We start from the raw sequence: 23,704 nt of genomic DNA, 5'->3' as shown, positions 1-23,704 counted from the left end.
TGTGCAGTAGACAATGATGCATACCATATTGAAATGAATGGTAATGAGGCCATTAGGCATTCCTCCACAATGCACAGAAGAAAATGAGATTTCAACGTGCACAAGGCGTGAGGAAGCATAGAAGAATTGGTTGACAGGATGTAAAGTTTCATGTTCCTTTTCTCTGCAATCAGACCAGTGCCTGCAAATTTAAAAGATAGTAGGGCTACAAGGTGCAAGGAGTATTCATTAAGAATGAGTAGTGCATGCATTAGTTAATTTAAATATTTTAAATGCAGTTTCTGCTGTGTATAGACTGTAAAGCATGCTGCGAATGAACATAATGTCTGAGATTGCATGATTTTTATTGGCTGCACAGCTTCTGGTGGGAGAATGTTGTCTATGAGCAAAAGAATGTGTGAGATTGCATGATTCTGATTGGCTGCGCAGCTTCTGGTGGGAAAATGTTGCCTATGAGCAAAAGAATGTCTGAGATTGCATGATTCTGATTGGCTGCGCAGCTTATGGTGGGAGAATGTTGCCTATGAGCAAAAGAATGTCTGAGATTGCATGATTCTGATTGGCTGGACGGGTTTTGGCGGGAGAATGCTGCTTTTTTTTCTTCAGTCACAGATTTATTTGTCTGTTTGGCACTTGAGTTGAAAGGTTGAGGTAATGAGCAGCTGAGCTCTTGTCAGAGAGAGAGCTTTTACAAAATTTAGAGCTGAGTCTGTGTGTTTGAAGAGTATAAAGTGTGTGAGGGAAGTAGTAAAAAAAAAAAAAAAAGAAATATTGGGAATATTATTATGAAGAAAGTTCAAATCAGCAGAGAGCTGTATGTGTGGATACTGGACTCTTGATGGGAATTAGTTCAGTATCTCAGTTAAGCTGTTTCAGCTGGGTTTACGACATTATAGTTTGATGATCTGAACTCATTTAAATTCATTCTTGATTTGAGGATTCTAATGATAGAAAAGAGAAAGCCAGCTTATATGGTAACCAGCAACTAAACCCTATGATGAAATCTGGCCAGAGCTGGTGAAGACCCAGTGGTAGAAGTTCAGCCTGCAGTGATTTGCTTTTTTTATGCTGATCATTGTAGGTAGAATTAGCCCCATATATTCAATACCTGACATGTCTGAGCACTGGCATTGAATAACTGGGACTAATTGAAACAGAACTGGCCACTAGGGTTTATGCAGCCAATATTCAGCCAGTCTCCACATAACTGCCTCAGCCTCTCCAATCTGCCTCTCTCTGCCCCAGTCCCAATTCCTTTTCCTCCCTCCTGAAGTAATTGGTAGACCTGAGCCAATACCCCGAGATCTTCAGAAAAACATCATTCCACCAGTTCATTCCTTAAAATCTGGAGTTCTGTCCAAATTTACTGCGACTTAGATCGCTGACAATTCAGAGTCAAGTCAATAGGTAATGCTTGTTGAAAATACTACTACAAGCTCACATATATACCTTTTAATGATAACCTGTGTACTGACCCTACCATATGTATATATATATACTGTATATACATATATATTTATATATATGGATTGATGTATATATTCATCTATTTATTTAATTGCTATTTACCCTTTTTTTCTCCCTTGTTTATTGTTTAGTTTTGCTTTATTTTGCTATGTATATACCACCCATGATTTGTACAGTTGGATTGTTTTGTATATCTTGTTATTATCATATAAAATTAATAAAAATATTTAAACACACAAAAAAAGAAGAAATTATTGGAACTTTCCAGCCTGGAAAGGTGAATCAAATAAACTATTAGAAATTTGCTTTACTGTTTTACTTGCCCTGTAACTGTTCCTAGAGGGAGATTTTAGGCCAATCCTGAATTGCAAACATCCACCTCCTGGTGCATCAATTGATATTAAGTGGCAGAATAAGGAACTGCTAGGAATGGGGAGTCATTTACATTTTCACTGTAATATCCTGTCCTTTGCCAAAGGTTTAGAAATGACAGTCCCTGGTAGCCCAGCAGTGATCCATGGGGCAGAAGCACTTGTGGTTACATCTAATTTGTAGACACAGCCTTTTTTAGTCTAGTCTCTTGTGCACCAATGAACTCAGAAAAAAACTGAATCTTTTTTTTTAATCTAATCTGCAGTGCAAAGCTGAACACATTGCAAGAGAGTACCTTCTCCTGTTCAAACTGTCTTTACAAGACTCAGAAGCCTAACTCAAATGCATGTGGCAGCACATCAAATTTTTTTTTAGAAAATGCAGAACTGAATCCACAGCAGATTTATTTTATTTTATATTTTTAGAGTGTTTGATCAGCCTATTTTGATGCCATTCACAAGTCTTTTCACTTTAGGTTACATGGAGACTGAATGACTGAGCTGGCATCTAAAGACCAGATAGTAAAATTCTTGTATTTGCTTCAACAACTGAAAATTTGTCTTGTTTTCTTTCTGCAGCAATGGCTTTTGCCACAAACCAGGATTTTTTCAGTTTTGTAGACAATCACAGAGTTTTTCTGCTAAATTGTCTGCCAAAGGAGCATGAGTCTATGATGGAGGAAGCAAGCAGAAATGCTACCAGTCAGTTCCAGGACACAATAACAAGGTAAATAGTTACATAAAGAGAGACATTATCCATTTTCCAGGTCAGAAATGAAGGACCAATGAGTCATAAAGCTTATTCATCTGCTGAAACAGAATACAGAGAGTGAGGCTGTTATATTACAGCCTCAGCTATATGGCAGAGCTCTGGTTTTCTCTCTATCTCCACCTGCTGGTAGATGGATATATCCTGCAGGTCTCTAAATTGATCTGCAGGATGACATGGAAGTCCTGTCAAAGCTTTTCCAGCTAATCAGAGAATATCATAAGAATTGTGGTTTCCATATACCATAAAGCAGGGATTGGCAACCTGTCAGGTTTTCAGGATTTCTTTTGCATGCACTTCTTCCATTGTATGCAAATAGATCTCATGCATATTTATTGTGGAAATCCCCCCCAACTGGGTTGGAACCCTCCAGGACCGAAGATGCCCACCCCTGCCATAAAGGTACTTGAGAGGAGGGTTGACCTTAGGAGAGGAGGGTTGACCTTAGGAGAGTTCAGCTGAAAATCCCAATAGACAACTAAAAAGCCTGCCAGGATGTTATCATCTTTGTTTTTGCTTATCCTGGTAAATTTTATCTTTTCCTTCTTGCTGAGCTCAGCTTTGTAGTTGGTGGTTATAGCTAGCCTAGTCTTTGTCCAAGCACTGGTCAATATTCAGACTAGTTCCTGGTTACCTTATGAATATCCAAGTACATTTTCATGAACTGGTGATGTGCCATGATTTGTGGATTTACCTCAAAGATATAACAAAGCAGATGACAACACGAAATGAAAACATGTCAATATACTTGTGCTTATACACAGAAATAACATGCTTTGATTCAATTATGAAAGGACACTGTTCCAAAGGAATTTGCCCAGGTAAATTCCATGGACTGAAAATTACCCTCCCTTCAGTGGAAAAATTATGTATGTACTTGCCAGCAGATAAAGAGATATTTTTATCCATGGGTGAAAAGGCAGGCATGGAAGGGAAATGCAGGTGGGGATTTTACAGTATTTTTAAATCTTGCAGATTTTGCACCTACAGTAAAATAGGTGCAGAGTCCATGGATATTTCTGTATTCACTTTCTTTTCCAGCCAGAATTTCAAAGGATAGTTGACTTTCTTGATGTATCTGGCAACTGAAACATTGGCTCTGAAGTGAAAATTTCCACCTATAAGACAAAGGGCTCTTTTTACTAAGTTGCGATAGCGGTTTCAGCATTGAGCTGGCGTTAGTTCTAGCCGCATAGCGTGGGTTTAGCGCGTGCTAAAATTCTGCGTGCGCTAAAAACGCTTTCGCAGCTTAGTAAAAGGAGCCCAAAGATTTATAGGAGAAAAAGAAATAAGCTTGTTCTATTCCTTTTTGGATTTAACACACGTAAAATGTTTCCTTTTTAGAGATGCTTTTGACCTTTAGCACTGTAAGTCAGGCCCTCGGCTTTACATTCAACCATTCTTTCCTTTTTTTCTCTTTCTTTTTCTTTTGCTCTCTTTCAGTTTCAATCCAATTCCTTTTATTCCTTTTTCCTTTTATTTTTTCTTTTCTGCTTTATTTTTGGTTTCTACTCACTCCTCCTGTTGTCCTTCCCTTATTTCTTTCCTATCTGATAATGTATTTCTTACCCTTCTTTCCCATTGGTACAGCAAGTCCTGTACATCTTTTCTATGTATGACATATTGTATCCCCTGAATGTTGTAAACTTTTAACAATGTTCATCGCTTAGAAGTATGATTAAGCAATTAATCAAATTTTAAATAAAACTTGAAAACTTGAAACTACTCGTTTGAATTTACAATCCTTATATCTGAATTCTTATTGAAGATAAGAAAGCATGCTGTTAAGCATATTCCATTGTACCCTTCCTTTTTTTTTCTTTTAGTTCACAGGTTCTCAGAGCAATAGAGAGTGTAATCCAAGATATAGTTTCAAGTCTGTCCAGAAATGAACCACCTTTTTTTACTTTGAACAACAGATCCAGCTGGGGAAACATTGAGTAGGTATTATACTGAATGTTTTAAAACTGTTGTGATCTTTGTGTATGTGTTTTAGATTACTGCACTGCATAAAAACCACATCAAACTTGTTTTGAGAATGTTGCAATTAATAAATTTGAATAAATTAAATACTTAAAGCCCTCTTTTACTAAGCCACAGTAGAGGTTTCTACCGCAGACTAAGGGCCAAATTCTATAAACGGCGTCCCAATTGTAAGTGGGCAACTGCTGTCTAATCAGCCAATCGGGACGCACTTAAAAAAAAAAAAAAAATACCTAGCGAGGCAGGCCATCTACATTGTAAGCACCTCCAGGAGCCTAACCTCACTGCTGGCCTACATTGTAAGCAGATGCGGCCACCCGAGCCCACCGAACATCGCCAACAGTAAGGATGCCCAGTTTTTCCTGCCGGACATCCCCCCTCCCACGAACATCGCTGGCAGGAGGGATGCCCAGTCCCTATTGCTGGAACCCCCACCCCCTTGAACATCACTGAAACTGCCAGACCCTCCCCCCCAGATCACTGGCAGGAAGGATGCCTGCTGGAACCCCCCATCCTACCCCTGAACATTACAGGCATCCCCCTGCCAGACCCCCTGCCCTCCCCCGGACCCCTCTAGCCCCCATGGGAGTAGCCTAAGGGATCTGGCCAATTGAAATCTTAGGCCACTCCCAGTGCATCCCAGAATGCACTGCAAATGGGGCCTAAGATTCTGGTTGGCCTAGGTGGCTAAGGTTCCTCCTACAGGAGGGCCCTTAAGTGACTGGGCCAATCAGGGTCTAAGGCCCCTCCCCGGTGTTTCAGGGCTTCAGGCTTCAGGGCTTTTGCCACATGGTAGCCACTAGTACGGTTTTGTATAAGAGGGAGATACATTTTTGACAGTAAAGTAAGAATCATGGAAGACAAGTTAACAAACATGAATAGCTCCCTCATACATGTGAGCAAATGCCATGTTTTACTTGCTAATAACTGTGTATCTCTTTTTCATATGCGTGCAACTATAATTGCCCATGGAAGATTTAACGAGTCTGTAGGTCTACAAATGATTTCACATTGTACTACAAAAAAAGTAAGGAGTGATTGTCCTAAATCAGCACAAAGGTTTGGTAAGTGAAAGCATTACTGATAAAAACCAAAAACAAACCTAAAAGGACCATTTCCAAAATGACGTCCAAATTCGAGTTTGGACATCGAAATTCGAGTTTGGATGTTTTGCAGAAGACACACAAAAATGCAGTACCAAACATGTCCATTTTTAAAGCTGCAAAACATCGATCCTGGTTTGTTTGTTTTTAAATGGCCAGTTTTCAGATGTATATCAAGAGGTTCCAAGTTATTCAAAATACCACTGTTCATTTGATATTCAGTCTGAATAAATTCGACTATGTGACAAAATATTACCAAAAATTGCACTGGCTGCCAATTGAGGCGAGAATATTGTTTAAGTGTGGTTGTATATGTTTTAAGTCTTTACATGGTCTTTTACCTAGTTATTTTCTTGCCAACTTTAAATTTGTTAATAGAAAACACCCTACACGGGGTTCCTGCATATTTGACTTTCCATCTATTAAGGGATGTGTTTACAAATGATTCTTTGGCAGAATTCTATCTTATCAGGCCAGTATATGGGATAAAATCTTGGTAATTTTATATTAAGTTCCAACACCTATCTGGCATTTAGAAAATTGTTAAAAACAAACTTGTTTGATAATATTTTTAAAATAATAGATTGTAATTCACTGTGAATATCCAGTATCTTTACTCTGTAAACCGCACAGAACTGAGAGATAGCTGAAGTAGAAAATGACACCGGGAAAAAATTTGTCCCTGTCACTACCCCGTCCCCGCAACCACCGTCCCTGTCCCCTCCCCGCGACCACTGTCCCTGCGACCACTGTCCCCACCCCATCCCCGTCCAGTCTCCATAGCATCCATACAAGCCTCAGTCCTGCAAATTTAGCTTATTCCTTCCGTATAAATCAAAGTTCTAGCTGCTGAACTAGAGAAAGAGATGTTCAGCTGGCAGGGCTTTCTGCTTTCCTCAATTTCTCATTCAATTCCTTCCATTCACTGTCTGTCTTCTCTCTGCATCTTCCATTTGCTCTGTTACTGTGCCTCTCCCTTCACCCCACCCCCCAATTGGTCTGGCACTCATCTTCTTTCCTTCGCTCCCCCCATAGTCTGGCATCTCTGTCTTCTTCCCTTCCAGCGTCGTCTTCCCACTCTGTCTTCCCCATTTCCCTTCAACACTTCCCCCCCACCCCGTTTCGGCGGGTTAGCAGCGGGTAACAGCCACCGTGTCATTCTCTACTTCCTATTTCAGGGTTTGGTCGGCTAGCTAAGTGTGGCTCTTCAGATGTTTCGGCTGTTACTCTTTGTTTCTGGAAAGTGTCAGAGATGCAGAGCCAGCTCCCTGCCTGCGCCTTCCCCTCATTCCTCCACAGGTGGCACAAGACCACAGCCAAACCCTTAGGCCCAGATTCTGTATAGGACGGCCCAGGAGGGGCGACCAATACAGAATCGGGCCTACACTAACCCCAATTCTGTAACCGGCGTCCATGTTACAGACGCCGGTTACAGAATCGGGTTAGAGTAGACGCAGCCACTACACTTATCGCGGCAAGGGATCTCCCTGATGCGATAAGTATAGGGGCCACCTGTCCGATTGCCGGCAGGAGGGTGCCCTATCCCTCCTGCCGGAACGTCGCCCTCTCCCCCCGACACTACCGATCACCGGCAGGAGGGTTCCCTATCCCTCCTGCCGGAAGATACCCCCCCGACAATACCAATCACCAGCAGGAGGGTGCCCAATCCCTCCTGCCGGAAGATGCCCCCCCAACACTACCGATCACCGGCTTCTAGAGCCTGGGCCAATCAGGCCTTAGGCTTCGCGGTATGGGCCAGGAAGGGGCGGGCCCACCTCATTTCGACGAGGCGGGCCTGCCGGCTCGATGGTACCAAGACCCAGCCGGCCGGCCAACAATTAAAGGTTAGTTTGGGGGGGAGGTTAGTTGGGGGGAAGTTAGGGGTGATCATTGGTGGCTGTTAGCAGGGGGGGGGGCGTCCGGAGGGGGGGCGTCTTCTGGAAGGAGGGATTGGGCACCCTCTTGCCGGTGATCGGTAGTGTCGGGGGGGAGGGCGGCGTTCCGGCAGGAAGAATTGGGCACCCTCCTGCCAGCAATCAGTAGTGTCGGGGGGTGGGCATCTTCCGGCCGGAGGGGTTGGGCACCCTCCTGCTGGCAATTGGACAGGCGGCCGCTATACTTATCGTGACAGAGAGATCCCTTGCCCCGATAAGTATAGCGGTTGCGTCTACTTACAAAGTAGGCAGGCATTTTGCTGGCCTACATTTTAAGTGTCTCTTCCTCTATTAGGGAGACGCGTAGGGCCGCCTAGGTTCGCCTAAGGCCCTTAGGTGAGCTTAGGCGTCTTGCGGGCCTCCCTAGGCTCCCGGAGGCACCTTCAATATAGGCGGCCTGCCTGGGGAGCATTTTTTTTTTTTTTTAAACTTGCATCCCGATTGGTTGATTAGACAGCTGTAGGACGCCTACAGCTGCATAAAATCAGGATGGCATTTTTCAGAATCAGGGCCTTACTGTTTATTCTGTTCTGCATGTGTATTTGCAAACACTGACTGAATGCCAAGCTAATAGAATGTCAGTGGTGAACTCACAATGTGGCTTAGAGCAGTGTTCTTCAGCCTTTTTACACCTATGGACCGGTGGAAATAAAAGAATTATTTTGTGGACTGGCATCGGTCTGCGGACCGGCAGTTGAAGAACACCAGGCCAAGTTGTGGGCTAGACCCCTCCCATCTCCGCCTCAAACCCCGCCCCATAATAGTACTAATTATAACACAATTTTTTCCATTCATTTTTCATATATACACACACAGTATAATCTTATTAACACATAATGGTTAACCACACAAAGTTATATTCCTAAATTTGGCATTGGTGATTATATTTGTTTTATGCATGAATAAAAAAACTGTTTGATTGTAAACTGCACAAAGTACACTGTATGCTTCTCAACATTCATTCCTACCAAAAAACAGATAATCCCATGCAAATATGGGACCAAAAACAAAAAGTACTAATATATACAAACAAAACCCTAAGATGCAAGACTCTGCATGCAGTAGAACCCCAAAGAAAAAGAAACAAATGCATTTCTTCCTGAACAGTGCAAAATACAGGTAGCAGATGCACATGCCAGCCATGTGGACCGGCAGCAAATTTCTGCGGACCAGCACTGGTCCACGGACCGATGGTTGAAGAACACTGGCTTAGAGCCCTTCATGCTCTAAGGGGCGGGCATCAGCACGATGTGCATCGGCGCGGGGAGGGGGGTGGGTTAAAACCACAGGCTGGCAATGTATTCTGAAAAAGCACATTGCCAGCCCGTGGTTTTAAAGGGCAGGAGAGTCGGTAAGAAGTGAAGTGACTGGTCCTCAGCAGTCACTTCACTTTGGATCGGCAAGCCCAATCGGTCTTCCTTCTTCTGTTTAGTGAATCACGTCCCTGCCTACTTTGCATGCCGTTTCCCCTCATTTGCATGCACGAATCGGATCGGCACAGAGATTAGTGAATCGGGTCGGAGGGAAATTGAGTCGCAAAGGGGTCGCAAACCGATCGGTACACGATCAGTTTGCTTAGTGAATCTAGCCCAAAATCAGTTGGTGGTGGCAGAACCATTACTGTAACCCAGCTGGTGAATGTTTATGTCAAGAGAGAGGTGTTTCCTGCTGTTTCAGCATATGATGTTAAACTCTTTAGCTATGAAACCACTCAACCTTTGTCAATTAAAAATGTTTTGTGACACTTTTTTTAATCATTTATGCAGTTCTGAGATGAGAGTTGTAGATGTTTTCTGAGGAGTGTCACCATGGAATGGATTGATGGTTTCATGCAGGGTATATGAGAGAAAAAGGGCTGTATGTACTATTTATACTAGATTTTAAGTTGCTGAAAAAATAATTGCACATATCAGCGAGAAATGTAAAATATTTGAATAAGCACAAGTGTGAATCCCCTTCATCTGTTACCATGTATATTATAGACTTGGTGTTATAACAGAGTACCCGTGTGAAATCTCAAAAAAGATGTTTGGTTTATGGTTTTATATACTGTATATGTAGAGAGAGAGAGAGAGACAGAGAGATGTAAATATTACTACTATTATTAAATAGATAAAGGTTCCTTAGCATCCTCACAGACCAGTCCAGAACCTATGGGTTGTGCCTGTTGATCAGCAAATGGAGACAGAGAAAAATAGGTACCAGTATGAGTACTATGGTAAAAGGCTCTACCGCTTGTTGATAATAGGAGCCCATAATGTTAAAGGATCTTAAATACCTTAAAATCAATATATTGGTGGCAAGCAGAATTTCAGAATTATAAGCCTTATCCTGCTGAGATCTCTTCCTTTGTTTTTTGTTTTTTTTCAAATTATCTTTATTAACAACTGCAAAGGAACATACAACCATAGGGAAAATAGAGTTTCTATTTTGAATGGTTCCATCCTTTCTTCCCAAAATAGTTTTGTCATGTGAATCAAGTGATCTCTTTCCCATTCTTTGAAAAAGAAAGATTGGGGGAGGAGTACAGTGCTCTGATGTTAGCTGTTTATTGTGTTGCTGCATTATTTAGAAGTGACATATGACTTTTGCAGATCCAACTATTTGTTCATTCTTTTTGATGGGTCCAAGAATAATGAGGCAGTCATGAAAGCAACTATTGCTCATTGGCTGAAAGACACTATTCCTTCAGTCCTTATAAGGCTGTGATGTTCTTTTAAATCTTAGCGCTCATTCAACTAGGGGAATGGTTATTTCTTGGCAGTTTCTCCAAATGACATTTGCATTGTTGCTTCCTGGCCCTTCTTGCATTCTTTTGACAATTTATACTAGTAGAATGTTTGAGCAAGAGAGATTTCAAGTTTCAAATTTTATTGTGTTTAATATACTGACCATCAACATGAATCTGGCCGGTTTACAATGCTAAAAAAAAAGATAAAAAGTAAAATAATAATTATATATATATGGGGAGGAGTGAACATTAAAAGACAAAAGACAAGGACTTACATGAATTTGAGGGTATTAGGGTGATGGAAAGGTCAATAAATACATTATTAAAATGAAAGTTAAAAGAAGGGAAGAGAGGGGAAGGATATAACATCAGGGATGAGGTCGCTTTGTGAAAGCGGTTGAGATGATTTTACTGGTTTTGAGGAAGGAAGTATTTAGAGATTATGATATGCATCTTGAAAAAGAAATGTTTTTAGTTTGGTCTTGAATTTATCAAGAAGATTTTCATGACGAAGTTGAGGTGGCTGCTTTCATTGCCAGGATTTTGAGGACCACAGTGTCTTTTTCCCACTCAATATGAGGATTACTCTCGTACATCCCATATGTTCTGAACTGGTCTGGTTAGAACAAAAAATAATGAAAATTTTGGTCTTAACTGCCATTTTTCTTACCTTGAGTTTAATCAGACCAATAGCAAACTCACCCTGTGAAGATGTTTCTTCACAGGTTCAGGTTCAGGTTTTCTTTTCTATTTTATGTAAACATAGAGCAGATGGCTAAAACTCTTTAGTCAATCCATGAGGAGATGCTTCTTATTTCAGACCTCTGGATTCTCTTCTTTGATTTCATGATTAAGATTGTAGCTCTTTTTTTTATTAATATCTTTCTGGTTTTATTGATCCATACTAACTTTGAAGCAAGAATACTGATGAATTACACGGTACCTTTTATAGTGCCGAGCTCACAGCTCATTGGTCTCTGTCTTCATCTTCTAGCTGACAGACATAACCTATACATTCTGGGTGGTTCTGGTTGGACTCAAACGAAAGAAAATTAGTGGTAAGACCAAATTTTTTCTAAGGAAGCCACTGTTCTCTAATTAAGTATATCATTTGAAGTACGTTTTGGTAATTAGAGAAAGAATTCAATTATAAATTGATGATTATAGCAGAGGGTTATTGTTTCCATTCTGATATTTGAAAATCACATATCCAAACTACAAATTGAAAGAAAATTCTGAAGTCCTTTCAACTATTTGCTTCAGTGTTTTGTTTTCTTGTCTCCTGCTTTAGCTCTGATTCTTAAAATTCTTTCCATGATCTACAAGCTGGTCCAGAGTAACATGTATGCAACTAAAAGGTAATATTTCATTCAATTGTTTTTCAATTAACTTGGTATTTGGGTTTGATATAGATTTTCAAGTCCTTGATCATGTTTTCTGTTTTATTATATGTTCACCTTTCCTAAACAATTCTTTCAGATTTCTATATGTTACAATGTGGCCACTTCTTATGATCTTAAGGTGCCCAAGCAGGTAGAAAAGACAACAGCAAAAACTAGAATGATTCTTAAGTGCATCTCTATAAATTGTGAATAAATTTAACATGCATTAAAGTAACTTAAGAAGGAGAAATTAGGTCTTACCTGCTAATTTACTTTCCTTTAGCCCCTCTAGACCAACAAAGATGGGTATTACACAGGGGAGCGGCCTGCCCCGGGTGCAGACCATAAGGGGGTATTCCTGGGATTGGCATCATTGTCCGGGAACTTCACTGCTCTGCCGATGTCAGGCCTTCCTCTCTGCCGGGTCCTACCTTCACAGAAGCAGGAGGAAGGTCCGACGCTAGCAGAGCAGTAAGTTAAGGCTACCGACAATGAGAAAACACTCTGAACAGGCTTCTTACAGCCCACTGGGGCCTTCCCTCTGTCGTGTTACTGATGACATCACTGAAGATGTGGTAGAGAGAAGTCCTGGTGCAGCAGACTGCAAAAAATCTCATAGTGGGATGGGATGGGGGGGAAGGAGTCAGTTGGGTTGCTGGGGAGTGTGATTCTATCCCGCCTGTGAGTTTTTCCCTGGATTTTGTTCTTCCCATATACAAAACTTATTGCATGCACATGGCTGGTGGTCCTGTCTCCTCTTTGGTGGCTTTGGCCTTGTCTGGGGGGGTCTTCTTTGTCAGTGCCAACATCCCCTCTGTTCCTGCCTAAGTGGCTGCATGTTTTGTGGGAGGACTATGTTTTCCTGAACAATGTTTTGTCCCCTGCTAATGACCTGGATTTTTCTGGGGACCTACAGGATCCTTGGGGGCGGGGAGGGGGAGTGGTTGGGCAGACAAAGTGGGTAGCTGGATGTCTGAGCTGCCCGCAGGGGAGGATTTGTCTGTGGTGCACCTTTTTCACCGAGAAGTACCCCAAAAGCTTATTCTTCAGGTGGCCTCTGTCTTGCATTTTGAGGACACCAAAGAGGTTCTGAGGGTGGTGGATCCTCTTCTTAAGGGATTTGGATGGCTTCCGATTCTTTTCCCATGAACCAGGATCTCCAGGATATGGTGCATTCTCAGTGGAAGACTCCGGATGCTCCTTTTCGACTGGAGCGGTCCATGTCCTGGCTTTATCCTATACCTGAGCCTGATAAAAATTATTTTCAGTCACCGGTTGTGAATGCTGTGGTTTCAGCCATTGCCAAGAAGCATACTGTTCCAGTGGAGGGGAGTTCTGCCCTGAGCAACCCCCAGGACCGGAGGATCAAGTCTCTTCTTAAGCAGAGTTTTGATGTGGCAGCTCTGGTGGTCTAGAAAGCGATTTGTGGTAATCTGGGGGCCAGGACCTTTTTTCCTGTGGGCTGAGAATGTGTTGGATAGGGAGTCTAATGACTGGTCACTGATGGATCAGGAGGTGGCTAAAATTGAACAGGGCTCTTCATATCTTTCAGACACCATGTATGATTTGTTGCGTGCTTCAGCTAAGTCTATGGCCTTGGGGTGGCTACTTGACATACCATATGACTCTGTGGTTGGTTGGCAGACATGGCCTCCAAATCCAAGTTCAGTAAGTTTCCCTTTTTCAGGTTCTTTTCATTTTGGAGAGGAATTAGACAAGCTGGTTCAGAATTTTGCGGACCCGAAGGTACCCTGGCTACCGGAGGATAAACCTTGCCAGTCTGCTAGAGGGGATCTGGGTTGAGGTCATCTTTGGGAGTTTCACCAGTATAGACCTAGTTGAATGTATGCAGTGGGGGCTTCTTCCAGTGGATGCAGTCCTTTTGAGGTGATCGCTGGGGAGGCTGGGACCACTCCTCCCTCTCCTCTTCCGCTTGACCTGCCAAATGACTGTGCTTGGGTTCTTCCCATGATTCAGGTGGGCACCAACTTAAGGGAGTTTTACCGTGGGGGGAGGGGGGGTGCACCGAGATCACAATGGATCAATGGGTCGTGGAGATAATTTGAGATGGGTATGCTCTTGAGTTCGGGCGGCCCTTGCCAGATCTTTTTCTCTCTTCCCCTTGCCAGGCCTCTTGGAAGAAGTAGGCATTTTGTCACTCTTCAGCTGTTAGTAGAGCTCAAGGCAGTGGTTCCTGTGCCTCTTTCAAAGATTTGTACCGAGAGGTATTCCATTTACTTTGTGGTACCCATGAAAGAGGGGTCTTTTCATCTGATTCTGGATCTGAAAGGTATGAGCAGGGTACTCCGAGCCCCCTCTTTACACATGGAGACCCTGAAGTCCATGACCTTAGCAGTGCAGCCCGGGGAATTTCTGACTTCTCTTGACCTGATGGAGTCCTACTTTCATATCCCGATGTGGGATTCACATCAGCGATTTCTTTGCTTTGTGATTTTAGGAAAGCACTATCAGTTCTGTGCACTTACGTTTGGTCTGACCACAGCCCATGCTCCTTCACCAAGGTTATAGTGGTGGTAGTGTCTTTGTGCAAGGAGGGTATTTTGGTTCATTTGGACAGCTGGTTGATTATCTGGTCCTTTCAGGAGAGCTCCCAAGTCACGGCCTGTGTCATGGAGTTGCAGCAGTTGTTGGACTGGGTGGTCAACTTTTCCAAGAGTCAGTTTAAAGGGACCGGCTAAGCAAGAATGGTTATTCAGATAAAGTGTTCTCTACACTTTTGAGATCTCACCGGTTTTCAACGTCTAGGGCTTATGTGCACATTTGGCCTCTTAAAAAGTCTGGTGTTCCACTCTGACGGTCATTCCCCTGCATACGTCCCTGCCACACATGTTGGAGTTTTTGCAGGAAGGCCTGGAGACTGTCCTTGTCTGGTTTTCCCTGAGGGTTCAGGTGGCAGCCTTATCCCCCTTTAGGGGTCTTTTGCGCAGTCGACAGTTGTCGTCTCTTCCTGATGTGATCCATTTCTTGATGGCAGCGAAGTTGATTTGACTTCTAGTTCACACTTCGGTTCCAGCTTGGGATCTCATTCTGGTGCTTTCTGTGTTGATTTGGCCTCCATTCGAGCCCCTTGGCTCCTGCACTACTTTGAAGACTGTTTTTTTTGTCGCCATTTCCACAGCTCAGTACTTTTGGGAGTTACAAACCTTTTCTTGTCATGTTCCCTTCTTGGAGTTTTTGAAGGAGCGTGTAGTAGTGCCCGATTCAGAGAAAAATATTTCGATTCGATTCACCCTGTTGAATCAATTTTTCGATTCGATTCACTGTTAATGACACAGCTTTTTAAGTTTAAACATTTTATTTAACCAAGGCAATATATCAAAAATTCCCAGCTTCCATCCCCAGCCCCCCAGACTCACCATCCCCCCTGCCGATTCCCAGCTTCCATCCCCAGCCCCCCCTGCCGATTCTGAGCTTCCATCCCCAGCCCCCATGACTCACCATGCCAATTCTGAGCACCCTCTGCCGATTCTCAGCCCCCCTGCTGATTCTGAGCACCCCCTGCCGGTTCAGTTACTTACTCGACTCAACTGACGATTTCAGCTTCCATCCCCAGCCCCCATGACTCACCAGCCCCCCTGTCGATTCTGAGCACCCCTTGCTGATTCTGAGTCCCCCCTGCCGATTCTCAGCCCCCTGCCGATTCTGAGCCCTCCTGCCAATTCTGAGCCCCCCTGCCGATTCTGAGCACCCCCTGCCGATTCTCAGCCCCCCTGCTGATTCTGAGCACCCCCTGCTGATTCTCAGCCCCCCCTGCCGATTCTCAGCCCCCCTGCCGATTCTGAGCACCCCCTGCCAATTCTCAGCCCCCCCTGCCGATTCTGAGCACCCCCCTGCCGATTCTCAGCCCTCCCTGCCGGTTCAGTTACTTACTCGACTGGATGTGGAATCATGGGGAAGAGAGGAGAAATGTGGAGACAGCCAAAAAATACCCTTTGCTTCCGACTGGTCCGCTGCACAAGGTCTGCTCGCTCCCCCTCGACGCTCCCACGTCCTTTCATTTCTTCTGATGTAACTTCCAGTTTTGCAAAACTGGAAGTTACATTAGATGGGAACGAGTCCGGTGGCCGGCAGTGAAAAAAGAATGAACTTTAATCAGGATGAATCAGTAAGTCCGGTTTTCTACAAAAACGAACCGATTTGAATCGATTCACCTGATTCGAATTGGTGAACCGATTTGAATCGTGAATCGGGCAGTACTAGCGTGTTGTGCTGCGGCCTGTTCCTTCCTTTCTTCCTGAGATCATTTCCCCTTTTCATGTGAATCAGACTGCTGCCCTTCCGATTTTGGGTAGGCGGGAAGGTACTTTAGAGCAGAGGCAGTTGCACAAGTTGGATGTTCGCAGAGTCCTCTGTACTTATATGAAATGGACTCAGAAGTTCAGGCATCTGATTGTCTTTTTATTCTCCTGGCGGGCAGTTGTAAGGGGAAAAGTGCCTCTAAGGCTTTGATTGCATGCTGGATCAAAGAGACTATTACTTCTGTGTACATTCTTCAGATGAAACTGGTTATGGATTTTCTCAAAACTCATTCCACTTGGGGTCTGGCAGCTTCCTGGGCTGAGTCTTCTCTTATGTCCCTGGTGAATATCTGTAAGGTTGCAGTTTGGTCTTCTCTGCATTCTTTTGTGTGTCACTATCACATTCAGACCCATCGGGACACTGTTTTTGGTGAACGTTCTTGTGGTAGCTCTTTGGGGGTCCCACCCATGATGCGCACTGCTTTGGTACATCCCATTTGTCTGTGCTAGTGTCTATGCTGGTCTGGAGGGACAATAAAGGAGAAATTAGGTTCTTACCTGCTAATTTTCTTTCTTTTAGTCTCTCCAGACTGGCATAGAACCCACCCAGTGTTTTAGTGCGTGATGATGTGAAGAGTTGTTTTTTTTCTCAAGAATGCAGTCTCGTGATTTTGTTCTTTTTGCCTTTTCTTTTTTCTGGGGAGTATAAATAGTGGTTGTGGAGCTGCGACATCTGGTTCGTCTGGTGTAGCTTGTGAATTTTGGGGTTAGTTATGGTTGCCTGTTTTGATCCTTTTCCAACAGTTGTTCTTTGTTTTGCACTGTTCATTGTTAATTGTAATCAAATTAAATACATTTGGACAAAGCTTATAGTTTTGAGTTCCTGCTTGGCTATTCGTCAGACTGATTCTATGAGGTACTGCACAGCCCACTTGTACTGTAAGAATTCAGTGTGTTCTCAGTCTCCACCTGCTGGCAGAGACGTGTAAACCCATCTGTCTGTGCTGGTCCGGAGGGACTTTAAAAAAGAAAATTAGCAGGTAAGAACCTAATTTCTCCTTTTTTATAACATTTTTTTTTTTTTAAAATCATAGCGAAGGTGTAATCTAATGGTTAATGCACTGGGTTGAGAATTTGCTTCAATATCCACTGCAGCTCCTTGTGACCCTGGGCAAGTCACTTAACCCTCCATTGCCCCAGGTACATAACATAAAAATCAGCTTCTATACCGCATAACCGTAAAGTTCTATGCAGTTTACAAAAAGGTAAAAATCGTACAATTGAATATAGAATATCAATTCCCCAGAAACCTAGTAATCAAAAAAGTTTTCAATTGTTTCCTAAAGTGTAGGTAGGCAATAAAGGTTGATATCAATAGCTTAAAGTCCTTGTCAAAAACTCACCCCCTCTTCTACTAAACCGCGCTAGTGGCTTTAGCGCGGGGAGCCGCACTGAATGGCTCACGCTGCTCCCGACGCCCATAAAGTTCCTATGAGCGGCAGGAGCAGCGTGGGCCATTCAGCGCGGCTCTCTGCGCTAAAACCATTAGCATGATTTAGTAGAAGAGGGGGTTAGATTGTGAGCCCACTAGTGGCAGAAAAAGTACCTGTATGCAATAAGTAAACCACTTTGGTTGTAGTACATGAAAGTGATATATCAAATGCATGACCCATACATAGGGCCTGTTTTACAAAGCCGTGCTAGTGGCTGCAGCGTGGTAACGGCTCCGAAGCCCATAGAGATTTAAAGGGCTTTGGGGCCGTTGCTGCGCGGCTTTGTAAAACAGGCCCATAGTGTTTTTATCCATCCTTCCCTCTCGCACCCTATAGCTCAACCATTGCAGTGACAGTCTTTTGACCAGGAGCCATCATACACCATAGCTCCCTTTGTAGCCAAGTAGTTTTCCCCATAAAACAGCTTGTTAAATAAATCCCTTATAAGCTCTCTGGAACAGGGAAACACCTACTATACTAAAAACAGAACTCAAAGCATTGTATCTTGCCTTGATCTCAGGTTCTGAAAGAAACAAAAAGCTAGCCTAATGGTTAAAGAAGCAGGCTGTAATCCCTGGGAGGAAAGGATCAAATCATGCTGATGGTCCGTGTGATCTCGGGCAAGCCACCTAGAGCCTCTACTATCAAACTGCGCTATGCGGTGAGCCGCGCTGAATGGCCCGCACTGCTCCTGATGCTCATTGAGTTCCTATGAGCATCGGGAGCAGCGCAGGCCATTCAGCGTGGCTCCCCGCGCTAAAAACTGCTAGCGCAGTTTGATAGAAGAGGGCCTTAACCTTCTATTGCCTCTGGTAGAAATTTAGAGATAGTCAACAATCAGAGAGGTTTCCTTTGGGGAAAAAAACTGTTTGCAGGCATGCATAAATTTAAAACAACGTTCCACAGACATTTTGTCTTACAGCATTCCCTCTAACAAAACAGAAACAAGTAAAGGAAACAAATGTGTTGTTATATTTGCCTTGACAGAGACATTTATTACACTAATGTTCAACTGTTTGGTAGCCAGCACATTGTGGACACTATTATTGATGACATTTCGTGTTTGCTAAAGATACCTAGGAGAAGTCTACATATAGTAAGTGGAAGTTTTTGAAACAATTTCTTTATAGATAATTTTTTTTATAAGAAATATTGTTAAAGAAATTGCAGTGTTTTATTCAGAGAAGTCACATTATTTTTTACTGTTGTTTTCTCAATTGATGGCTATGCATTCTCCTGCATTATTCAGCCATACCTAAGAATGATATATCCTTGGTGATTTTACATCCCTCTTGTTTGACTCTTTCTATGAGCCTCAAAATCATTTGTCAGCAAGCAATAACACCTCCAGATTAGAGAGCTGCACGGGAACGGGGATAACGGGAATCCCGCGGGACCCACGGGGATCCCGCGGGTTCCTCCTTCGGGTCACGGGGATCCTGTGGGGACGCCCCCTAGGGTCACGGGAATCCCGTGGGGACACCCCCTAGTGTCACGGGGATCCCTCGGGGTTCAATACAACTCGAGCTGCGAGGCTCGTCTGATTTTCCTACCTGCCCTGCCGCGAGGCTCATCTTCCATTTCCTGCCGCAGCACACATTGCTAACCGGAAGTTTTCCCCGATGTCAGCGTTGACGTCGGAGGGAGGGCTTACGGAGGACTTCCGGTCGGCTATGTCTGCTGCGGCAGGGCAGGCAGGAAATGGAAGACGAGCAGTGAATCAGCTTGATCCCTATAAAACATTTCCAAACAGAATTATATTTTATGTATCTTATGCCAATATCTTGTCAGCACAAAAAGATACATGAGTATAGCCCACAAACCATGTGGCCTACCAAATATGAAGATTTACTAGCACCCAAATCTCCTGCCTTTTACTTTGAGAAATGCCATGTTTTTCAGGTAGGGAAAACAAGCGACCCCCCAGCATATCCAATATGAAACTTAAGTCTAGATTTTTCCTAGTCTGATTTCTATCCATTTGAAAATGTCCTTACATATTGCAGTGTTCTTCCTAGCGCCTTTTAGCTGGGCGCTCCGCCCAGCTAATTTAAGTGAGCGCCCGGCTGTCTCCCTGCCAGCTCAGCCGGTGCAGAGCCCTCCTCTCAAGCACAGGCTCTGCACTTTCACCCTCTTCCCGGCACCTTGGAGCCTGCATTTATCACTTCCCTCTCTCCCCTCACTTTTCCGGCTCTCTCTTCCTCTTCTCACCTCCCCTGCAGTGCTCCAAACTTGCTGTGGGTCGCTGGCAGCAATTGCAAACAATCCACCAGCAGCCGCTCCAATGCCTTCCATCTGCCATGCCACGCCTCCTCTGACACAAATTCCTGTGGATGGAAACACTGCGGAGGAGCGTGGGCTTGGGGAGGGGCTTATTACCTCTCAGGGAAACCAAAGCTCTAGTCCCGGATCTGTTTCCATTCCTGCAGTAGGAAGCGATGTAATCCAGGTCGCAAGGAGTTTGGGGATAGAGACGGTTCATTGGGCCTAGGCATGGAGGAGCTGCCTTACTGCACGCTTTAAGAGTAAAATAAGCTTTTAAATCCTAAGGCGGGGGTCGGCAACCTGCGGCTCCAGAGCCGCATGCGGCTCTTTTCCACCTTTGCTGCGGCTCCGGTAGTGTGTCACGCAGGCATGCAGCTTACAAGTCCAGCGTCGCGGCGGGAAATAGCCATGCTGAGCAGTGAGCTCAGCACATACACAGATGAAAGCCTTGCTTGCTGATTGGTCCGGCGGCCCCGCCCCGCCGTGCCGCTGGACCAATCAGCAAGCAAGGCTTTCATCTGTGTAGTGCTGAGCTCACTGCTCAGCATGGCTATTTCCCGCCGCGACGCTGGACTTGTAAGGTGCACGCCTGAAAAAAAAAATCATCCTGGCCGGGGTCGGTGTCATGCTCCAGAGATCTATAGCCTTCCTATCTCCCTCTCCCTTCTACCTGCTTCCGGCCACATCCCCTGCTCCGTGGCTCTCTTCGGCAACTCAGCAGCAGCGATCGACACAAGCTTCTGACGTCGGGGCCTACCCTCTGCGAGTCCCGCTTGTTTCAACTTCCTTTTTCCACAAAGGCGGGACTCGTAGAGGGAAGGCCTCGATGTCAGCAGCTTGTCTTGATCACTGCTGCTGACGAGTTGCTGAAGAGAGCCGCGGAGCAGGGGGGTGTTGCCAGGTGCAGGTAGAAGGGAGAGGGCCAGATGCAGGACTCGTGGGTGAGGGAGGAGAAGAGAGATAGAAAGAGAGAGGGGAGGGAAACAAAAGGAAATATTTCATACTGGGCTGGGCCGGAGTGGAGGGAGGGTGGAAAGATTCTAGCTACAGGGTGCAGTAACAAAGGAAAAGGGGGGAAAGCTGAAAATGGAGATAGTGACACAAAGAAGAGAAAGGGTAAGCAGGACCTACTGAATAAGGATAGAGATACAGAGGGGACATGAAGAGGAGGTGAAATAGAGACATAGAAGTAATGCTGAAAAAGTGTGTGGGGGGAGATAAAGACATTGAAAGGGCAAATGGTGAACATGGCGTAAAGATAAGGACAGAGACAAATGAAGATTCTGAAAAAGTGGTGAGATAGGGATATAGGTGAGATGGACACAAAGAAGGGTGATGCTGGAAAATAGGTGGAATGGTAATTCTGACAGACACAGAAGGGAAATGCTGGATCAAGGAGAGATGGGGCTCAGGCTGGATGGAATGAGGAGAAATGCCTTGTTGGCCCGGAACTTCCTCTCCTACGTCAGAATTGACGTCAGGGAGCGGAATGCTGGTCAGCGCAACACTTCTGCAGGGAAAGCTTGGGACGGCGGTGGCTTGGGGGCTGTTCCCCGATTGCGGTGGCAGCAAACCGAGTGGCTTGGGGGACGGCACGGAGACAGAAAGAAGGGGGAACAGGGAGACAGAAAGAAAAAGTTGGGGGAGAGAATGAGGTCTGGAGGAGAGGAAACATACAGGAGGCTGAAAGAAAGGAAGAAAGATTGGATGCACAGTCAGAAGAAGAAAGTGCAACCAGAGACTCATGAAATCACCAAATAGCAAAGGTAGGAAAAATGATTTTATTTTCAATTTAGTGATCCTGTATATAGCATTAAGATAAGAAACAATATATGCAGTGTTAGATTTGTTTTATAATGGTTTTGCGGCTCCAAGTTTTTTTTTTCTTTTCGAAAACTGGTCCAAGTGGCTCTTTATGTCTTAAAGGTTGCAGACCCCTGTCCTAGGGTGTTTTTGTTTCAGGGCTAAGTTCGGTGATTTTAAGCATTTCCAAAGCTCGTTGTAAGCACCAAAGAGGTGGTTGTCTCGGGGGGGGGGGGAGATATTCAAATCAATTTCACTGTCCCTAAATGGCTCTGGGTCACTGAAAATCAGGTATGTTGGGGACATTCTGTGGCTGGAGTGAGCATTTGGCTAGTAAAGGACTGATATTCAAGACTTAACTTGCCAAAGTCAATGGGACTGTGCTTAAAACTCAATCCTTCCTTTATGCCATTCACCATAGTCTGTTAAATACTGAATATCCCACTTAACCTAGAGTTTAGCTGACTGTAAACCCATATAGACACTGGATATGGATGGGGGGCAGAGGAGAGAGAGATTCAGAAAAGGACCTTGAGGAGGGGCTGGAATGCATACTTGAATCAAAAGGGAGGGGGAAGACAGAGTAGATGCTGGACTAGAGGGGGTAGAGAGGGGAAACACACTGAACTGAGAAGAAAGAGATGCCAGGCCCTGGGGAGAGGGAGGACAAAGAGAGTGAGACAGACAGAAAGACCTGGAACAAAGGTGGGAGGACTCAATATGTTAGCTTTGGGAAATGTATATAGCAGATGTCTTTGTATTGTGTTCAAAAGAAAAGGAAATGCATTTCTGGTTTTATTTCTACAGTGTTGAAGTATTTGCTGACCCTTGCTGTGACTGGTGGGGATCCCCAAGCACCGCCAGCAGAGGACCTCCTCTAGAGACGGCCAGAACTCCCCTCCACCAAGCACAGCAGTCGCTGGCAACATCCATGAGCCACTGAGGTGCCAGCATCTGTGACTCAGGGATGCTAGTGCTGCCTGCCAAGCTTGGCAAAAGGGATCCCCGGCCAACTGCAAAGGAAGTCCTCAGCTGACAGCTTGGAGGTTCTCACCAGCTGAGTATTTATTTATATTGTATACTAGCTGATGCCCCGGCGTTGCACGGGTATTTAATTATAGCAATAACACTGTAAATGGATTCAAATAAAGATACTTTATAGTGGTGAATGAAATTATTTTTTTACAGCTTAATAAAAAGTACAATATTCAAATTATAATGTGAAATATTTGACAAATGAATACAATACAACTAACGCAAAACGTGATTATAAACAACATTTTTAGTTTCACCTCCTAGAGCAAGAACATATAAATTCTTGGGTGAACCCACCCTTGAGCAAGCAACATAGAGTTGTGGGCCGCGAGACCCCCAGTACATATCACCCCAGGTAGTGAGGGATCTGCAAACCAAGTTTCGTTCAAATCGGTCAAGCCGTTTTTGAATTACTGTGAGAATGGCAGCTTTTTACATTTTTTCCATTGACATGAATGGGTGAAATCTGATTTTCTGTTTGTAGCTCCGCCCACGTGTGCAGGTGGGCCGCGAGACCCCCAAAACATATCACCCCAGGTAGTGAGGGATCTGCATACCAAGTTTCGTTCAAATCGGTCAAGCCGTTTTTGAATTACTGTGAGAATGGCAGCTTTTTACATTTTTCCATTGACATGAATGGGTGAAATCTGATTTTCTGTTTGTAGCTCCGCCCACGTGTGCAGGTGGGCCGCGAGACCCTCAGAACATATCACCCCAGGTAGTGAGGGATCTGCATACCAAGTTTCGTTCAAATCGGTCAAGCCGTTTTTGAATTACTGTGAGAATGGCAGCTTTTTACATTTTTTCCATTGACATGAATGGGTGAAATCTGATTTTATGTTTGTAGCTCCGCCCACGTGTGCAGGTGGGCCGCGAGACCCTCAGAACATATCACCCCAGATAGTGAGGGATCTGCATACCAAGTTTCGTTCAAATCGGTCAAGTCGTTTTTGCGTGATCGCGGCACATACACACACACATACATACACACATACATACCTCTGATTTTATATATATAGATTTACATTAGAGGCTCTGGTAGAAACCCATTTACAAAGTATGCTCAGTGCTAAACCCATTGGTTCTGTTTAGCTATAAAGTCAGTTATC

General features: G+C 44.2%; 1 protein-coding gene across 4 annotated transcripts in view; it reads left to right on the top strand.

Annotated features, from left to right (window-relative positions):
* Positions 1-632: 632 nt before the first annotated feature.
* SPO11 (SPO11 initiator of meiotic double stranded breaks) overlaps positions 633-23,704 on the top strand; it is a 56,929-nt gene continuing 33,857 nt past the window's right edge. For 2 of the 4 annotated variants that reach the window (XM_033962760.1, XM_033962761.1), the window contains exons 1-6: positions 1,220-1,407; positions 2,418-2,565; positions 4,434-4,547; positions 5,566-5,654; positions 11,650-11,716; positions 18,480-18,588. In XM_033962760.1, the coding sequence (XP_033818651.1) occupies positions 2,420-2,565; positions 4,434-4,547; positions 5,566-5,654; positions 11,650-11,716; positions 18,480-18,588 (525 nt within the window). In that variant the 5' untranslated portion in view covers positions 1,220-1,407; positions 2,418-2,419. Of the gene's footprint in view, positions 652-1,219; positions 1,408-2,417; positions 2,566-4,433; positions 4,548-5,565; positions 5,655-11,649; positions 11,717-18,479; positions 18,589-23,704 lie in introns of those variants that run through there. The other 2 variants (XM_033962759.1, XM_033962758.1) reach the window with 2 other exon arrangements.

Source organism: Geotrypetes seraphini, chromosome 11 (assembly GCF_902459505.1).
Source record: "Geotrypetes seraphini chromosome 11, aGeoSer1.1, whole genome shotgun sequence".
Taxonomy (NCBI): domain Eukaryota; kingdom Metazoa; phylum Chordata; class Amphibia; order Gymnophiona; family Dermophiidae; genus Geotrypetes; species Geotrypetes seraphini.
Note: the sequence above shows the minus strand (reverse complement) of the source record. Positions and strands in the feature narration are given on the sequence as shown.